This window comes from Rhinopithecus roxellana, chromosome 5 (genome assembly GCF_007565055.1).
Source record: "Rhinopithecus roxellana isolate Shanxi Qingling chromosome 5, ASM756505v1, whole genome shotgun sequence".
In the NCBI taxonomy this organism is placed as follows: Eukaryota; Metazoa; Chordata; class Mammalia; order Primates; family Cercopithecidae; genus Rhinopithecus; species Rhinopithecus roxellana.
Genome location: NC_044553.1, coordinates 73,456,260 through 73,462,688, shown reverse-complemented (window position 1 = coordinate 73,462,688; position 6,429 = coordinate 73,456,260). Strand labels below are relative to the sequence as shown.

At 48.6% G+C, this 6,429-nt stretch overlaps 1 protein-coding gene across 1 annotated transcript; it reads right to left on the bottom strand.

The window, feature by feature from the left end:
• Window positions 1–351: 351 nt before the first annotated feature.
• On the bottom strand, window positions 352–5,812 carry ACTC1 (actin alpha cardiac muscle 1). Its single transcript, XM_010367535.1, has 7 exons — window positions 5,598–5,812; window positions 4,781–4,931; window positions 3,347–3,671; window positions 2,517–2,678; window positions 2,198–2,389; window positions 1,236–1,417; window positions 352–677 (listed from the first exon to the last, which is right to left on the bottom strand). The coding sequence occupies exons 2-7, from the start codon at window positions 4,907–4,909 to the stop codon at window positions 534–536; spliced, it is 1,134 nt and encodes a 377-aa protein (XP_010365837.1). The 5' UTR covers window positions 4,910–4,931; window positions 5,598–5,812; the 3' UTR covers window positions 352–533.
• Window positions 5,813–6,429: the final 617 nt, after the last annotated feature.

Below are 6,429 nucleotides of genomic sequence, written 5' to 3'. Positions count from 1 at the left end.
ACTTTCTCTTGGTCAATATATGTGTATTTTCTGCAAGGTTACGAAAACTGGAACATACATTAAAACAACAATTTTCAGTGGCATCTGCAGCAACTAATTCTGGAGAATTGTCTTATTTAATTGCTTTTCTTACTTATGTGGAACTAAACCTTAATCTGCTTTTCAGGTATGAAATATATTCATGATTCTGTCTCAAAATAGGAAATCAAAAGTTATTATAACTCCCAGCTAACTGTCATATTAATTCGTCTGGATGAATTTTGTGGTACTGAACTCTGACAATGCTCAGCGTGTCGAAGCAAACACCTGCCCCGTCCCATGCCTACCCCAAAAACAAACGAGAGGCTTTTATAGGTTGCAAGTCCTGGTCTGGTTTATTTATAAAGCAATAAATATTAGAAGCACAAACAAATTGCACGTGTGTAAACAAACTGTACAATGATTGATGAAAGATGAGGGAAGGTGGTTCGGAAGACTCCAAGAAGCATAATAGCATCATCCTGACTGGAAGGTAGATAGAGAGAGAAGGCACCTTAGAAGCATTTGCGGTGGACAATGGATGGGCCCGCCTCATCGTACTCTTGCTTGCTAATCCACATCTGCTGGAAGGTGGACAGAGAGGCCAGGATGGAGCCCCCAATCCAGACAGAGTATTTACGCTCAGGGGGAGCAATAATCTGCAGAAAGAAAACAAAAACTTCCAGTGAACTCTGAAGTTCCAAGCAAGGGAGCAAACAACATGTTGGGAGGGTTCACAGAAAAAAAACATTAGATACTAATTCGCTATAATGTGGGATATGTCATACCACAAAATAATGTGGCCAATCAAGTTATATGAACTCACCTCTATTTCATCATTTCTATTATTAAAGATATATTCTATTATTAAAATGGAATTTCTCCACTTATCTAGAGTATAATTTGGCAACAAGCTAAATATATAGTGGAGGCTAGCCCAAAAGTTGGGGCTTTAAAAATGTATTCAAAGATTTTGTTGCGTGTGTGTGTGTCTTTTTTGGTCAAAGATTTATTTTTATTCACTGCTTAAAAGCATTTTGGAAGTTACCTATCTTGGGAAAAGTGCTAAGAAAATCAGAAAAAGAGGTAGAAAAAGTAATACGTAAAGTTTGTAAGGAGACAGGAAACTGAGTATGAAGGGGAAATGAATTAGGAATGTAATTCTGCTTAGAATACCAAGACTTGCCTTGGATCTCCCACTCACAAAAGTTCTTTACCTTAATCTTCATGGTGCTAGGAGCCAGGGCAGTGATTTCCTTCTGCATACGATCAGCAATACCAGGGTACATAGTGGTGCCTCCAGATAAGACATTGTTAGCATACAGGTCCTTGCGGATATCAATGTCACACTTCATGATGCTATTGTAAGTTGTTTCATGGATGCCAGCAGATTCCATACCTAGGAACAAGTCACACACACACACACACACAGACACACACACACACACGTATCACAGAGCATTCGGGTCAAGGTAGGGGGAAGAGAACAGGACTTCTTTGTGTGGGTGAGCTGTCACCATTTGTCTCTGAAACATATGTTGCCCTATAAGACACACTGCAGGGTGCAATGGGTGCCTCACAGTTAATCCACAATACAATGCCAAGAAAGGAGCAACTGTGCTTAGCACCTGTTTCGTGTAAACACCTCCTGAAACTATCAGATGTATGAAGATGTATTGGAAAAGGAAAAGATACACGTTTAAACTAAAATGAATGTGATTTTATGGACTTAAATCAGATCCTGACAAAGTTCCTTGTGGAAAGCATTGCTTAGGAAGGATATTTGTTGACATACCAGTGTCCAGTTATTACTATGAGTAGGAATGTTATTGCATTTAATGATGAGTAACTTGGAAAATCCAGCTACTTGGTAATGAAACTTACTGGAATAAGTCAGCTCTTGTGAAATAGCCCTTTTCCTGCAGATATGTGATATTCAGTTACTACTCTGTGTCATCCTTTATTTTGAGATGAACTCAGTGTGTCATCCTTTATATCACTAGAGCAGAACATAGACTTTCCCTTTAATGAGCCATCAGGACTTGAGGTTGAGCTGTGTGGGAGTCCAAACGTTGACTTCTTTTAACTCAAGGGCTTCTTGAGCCTTCTAGATTTCACTCTGAGAGACCCTAAGATTTCCAGGGAAAATCGTGCCTCTGCACCAGACCCTACAACTCACCAATGAAGGAGGGCTGGAAGAGCGTCTCAGGACAGCGGAAGCGCTCATTGCCAATAGTGATGACTTGGCCATCAGGCAGTTCATAGCTCTTCTCCAGGGAGGAGGAAGAGGCAGCTGTGGCCATCTCATTCTCAAAATCCAGGGCGACATAGCACAGCTTCTCCTTAATGTCACGAACAATTTCACGTTCAGCTGCAGAAATAAAGAGTATCACAGTCATGCTCTGAAGCAAGAAGTCAATTGTCGGGAGGGAGGTGGATTCAGTGAGGGAGGAAGAAAGCAGACCCACACCGTGCAGATGAGACACACACACACTCACCAGTGGTGACAAAGGAGTAGCCACGCTCAGTGAGGATCTTCATGAGGTAGTCAGTGAGGTCCCGACCAGCCAGATCCAGACGCATGATGGCATGGGGCAAAGCGTAGCCCTCGTAGATGGGGACATTGTGAGTTACACCATCCCCAGAGTCCAGGACAATGCCTGCCCAGGGAAGCAGACAAGAACAAGGTAAATTCCTGAGGACAACACCACTGCTTTAGCCATGGCAAAGCCTGCTTCCAATCTTGGCTAAGAGATGCTAGCAATGATCCAGATGAAATTAGATTCCTTACACACAAAGAATAAAAATGAGCATCATGGATACTAAATCTGAAGCAAACTGCAGCTCACCCTTTTAACTATTATAGTAGAAAAAGTTCCCGGGGATACTTTCAAATGACCATCCTTCTTATCAGCCATGAGCACATTATGTAAGCACCCAAGTGTGTTTTTCTTTGCTCCTATTGAACTTACACGTTTCTCTCTCTCTTGACTCAGACCCTGTAGGGAATGTATTCTCCTTGGGGATGCTTGCCCAGGTGATATGATGGTTTAAACACATAACAATGACTGCTGCACTCCAAGTTGCTACATTGCACTGGGCTTTAAATAAGGGAAGGACCTAACTCCACAAGCTATCAGCTCCCACAGTAAGTGTGCTCTGAATCTAACCTCAGGGCACTATTGTTGCCTCTCTCTCTTAGCACAGACCTTGCTAGGGAATGGGAGGAAAGGAATTATCCCTTTTTCAGTTGGGGGATCTGATTCACAGCAAGGTCGGTGACTTGGGAATGTGATTAATCAGTAACTGTCCACAGAGCCCTGCATACCTGTGGTGCGGCCAGAAGCATACAGGGATAGCACTGCCTGGATGGCCACGTACATGGCAGGGACATTGAAGGTCTCAAACATGATCTGAGTCATCTTCTCCCGGTTGGCCTTGGGGTTCAGCGGGGCCTCTGTGAGCAGGGTGGGGTGCTCCTCGGGAGCCACCCGGAGCTCATTGTAGAAGGTGTGGTGCCAGATCTTCTCCATGTCGTCCCAGTTGGTGATGATACCGTGCTCGATGGGGTACTTCAGGGTCAGGATGCCTCGCTTGCTCTGGGCTTCATCACCTACATAGGAGTCCTTCTGACCCATACCCACCATAACTCCCTATGAGAAGGAGAAAAAATGAGAAAATCATGCACTCACCATGTCAGGAATATAATCAGTGTCTTGTCCATTTATATCTAACTGCCCAAGTTAAGGAACATATTTAAATATCAGAAATAACAAGCAATAGGATTTCACCCCAATTTAGAAGAATTATTTAAAAATCAGTCTTTTACCTTCTCCCCACTCCCCCAAAGATGTATAATTCTATTGTTGAGAATAGAACTCAGGAGAGAATGAAGCTATTTCACTGAAGAAGCAGAGCCTCGCCTCACCTTAAAAATATCATATGCCTTCATTAAATTATTAAGCTCATCACCCATGTCAACTGGAATATAGATGACTGCATTTTGGAATGACTGAATTAATGACACATTGTATTTCTCCTAAGAAAAAGATTTTGACACTCAAGTGAACACATAATGATGGGCTGCTATGCCATCCTCACTCCAACAGTGAAATTCAGCCCTGTCCAGAGCCGTCCTGGAGTCATTCACCAGCTCCGAGAACTAAGCTCTCCTCCTTGGCAGCCTGTCTGGCCAGGCATGTGACAAACCCAGAGAGCATGGCATTTCTTTTAATAAACGAGGTGGTATGTCGCTATCACCATGGCACTTGCTGCCTCTGTCATGCCTGGCTTCTAAAAATGCAGCAGCCAGGAAGGAGATAGATTACACCTTTGGGGAACCCTGTAAACTGGCTGCGAACATGAGAGAGGAATGTGGATTGGGTCCTGGTTGGTTGGGAGAGGTTATATTGTTAGAAGTTTTAAACAGGACTGAAAAGAGAGGACAAGGAAGAAAATGAAGTGTATAAGGCAGAGGAGACACTAAGGACTCAAAGTCCAAAAGGCCGTAAGTGGAGAGAAACTGGTGGCTTTCACACCCGGGAGTGCCACCCTTTGAGAGGCCTGCCACTCAGGTGTACATTTCTCAGTATGTTGGGGTTTGGGGGGTACTGCTTGCCTTGCCTTGGATTTGAAGTGAATCCGCCTTTTCTTAAGTGGGCCTAAAGAGTTCATCGAACAAGAGGGTCAGGTGAGAGCCATTTCCTAGATCGCTGGACTGAAGGGGTCACGAGTGGGACTGGGGGCTCAGCGGGAAGTTTACCTGGTGCCGTGGGCGGCCCACGATGGACGGGAAGACAGCGCGGGGCGCGTCATCGCCCGCGAAGCCGGCCTTCACCAGCCCAGAGCCGTTGTCGCACACCAGGGCGGTGGTCTCCTCGTCGTCACACATGTTGGCACAGCTTCAGGGGGTTCTGCAGGTTGAGGAGGAGACGGCGGACCACGCTCAGCTGCCTGTGCAGCTGGCCTTCTCCGCACCCAGAGGAGGGGACAGAGCAGAAGGGGGTTGTGGGGACTGGACAGGGGGTTGGGCGGGGAACACTCCCGCCACCTTCCTTCCCCTCGAGTCAAAAAAGGGAGGGAAGAAACCGCGGAAGAGATTGGGGACAGAGAAGGGCAGAGGAATCCACCCAGGCTCCCTGGCCAGGAGTTCCACCTAGGGTGCCAGGTGCGAGGAGGGACCCATGAAACCCAGCCCCTTAGTCCTCCCCAGCTCTTTAATTTTCTTCCTTTTCACCAACTGGGAACACGATCTCCAGCCCTGTCCGTATCGCCATGCCTGTGCCCCAGATGGAGTGGAAAGCACGCCCCTTGGGGAGCCACAAAATTCCCCTTAGAGCCCCTGCGAGGTCCTGCGAGGACCGACGCCCAGGACAAAATAAGCTAGAACCAAATAAAAAAGTGTGGGCTTAAAAAAAAAAAAAAAAAAAAAAAAAAAAAAAAAGGCAGTCGTAGAGCGCAGGAGCCGGGACTTTGGCTGAGGGCCGGCCGGGCGGGCCAGGGGGCGGTGCGGGGCTGGAGTCCCGCGCGGCCCGCGGACCTGGCGAGAAGTGAGCGCTCAAGGCCGGGCGCTGACTCACCGTCGGCGGGGCGGGTCGGCTTGGCTTGGCTCGGCTCGGGCGGCGGCGGGCTCTGGGTGGCTGGCTCCAGGAGGGCCGCTTTATAGAACGCTGATGGACAGGGTCAGTTGGAGCAGCCGGGGGCAGGAATGGGGGGCCCGGTCTGCCACCTTGCCTTATTTGGTCCCCTTCGCACCCGCTAGGACTGCCGAGGCCATTCATGGAGCCAAGGGCAGGGGAGAGGATCAGCCAGGGGGCCCCCAGACCATGTAAGGAAGGGGAGGGGGCAGCCAGGGGAATGGCCAAATAGGGAGCTGGGGTGGGGCAGGCGATGAAGGGTAGGGGGCAGGGGAAGACTGAGTGACGCCAGCCCACCCCTCCGCCTTTCTGGGGTGGGGGTGCTCCCTGGATGGGCTGTGGATTCGGTCCTCCGCAGCCCCGCCAGCCTTGGGGACAATAAGCCACATGCAGTGGGAAGGCTTGGCGCCCTGCCCTCTGCTGAGGGGTCCTGACAGCTGGGCCAGGGCAGCAGGGGAGCAACAGCGGCTTCTCATCTTCCAGGGCTGCCAGGAGCACAAAGGACACACCACAGCAGCACATCTGAGTGGCTGCAAAAGGGGCACCCGGGACAGGGCACCCTTCTGGTCTATTCCCCACCAGCCTGGATGGCTTTACTCGGAGAGCTAGGGTTGGGCTCATCGAGGTCAGAAAGCTGAGATTAACCAAGGCCACCCGAGTTCCCGCCGGTGCATGGATCAGGGTCTGGCCAGGGAAGAGGAGAAAAGGGTTTCTGTGAGAGCTTGACCAAGTCTTCCTGGAGAAGGGACCAGGTTTACCCCAGCCCAGTTGTTGG

Bases quoted from the DNA above. Each gene is read 5' to 3' on its own strand.
- ACTC1 (XM_010367535.1), bottom strand. From the start codon at position 4,909: ATGTGTGACGACGAGGAGACCACCGCCCTGGTGTGCGACAACGGCTCT. The intron at 2,390-2,516 runs GTGAGTGTGTGT...TTATTTCTGCAG, and splicing joins CTACTCCTTTGTCACCACTG to CTGAACGTGAAATTGTTCGT. The intron at 678-1,235 runs GTAAAGAACTTT...TTCTTTCTGCAG, and splicing joins CTAGCACCATGAAGATTAAG to ATTATTGCTCCCCCTGAGCG.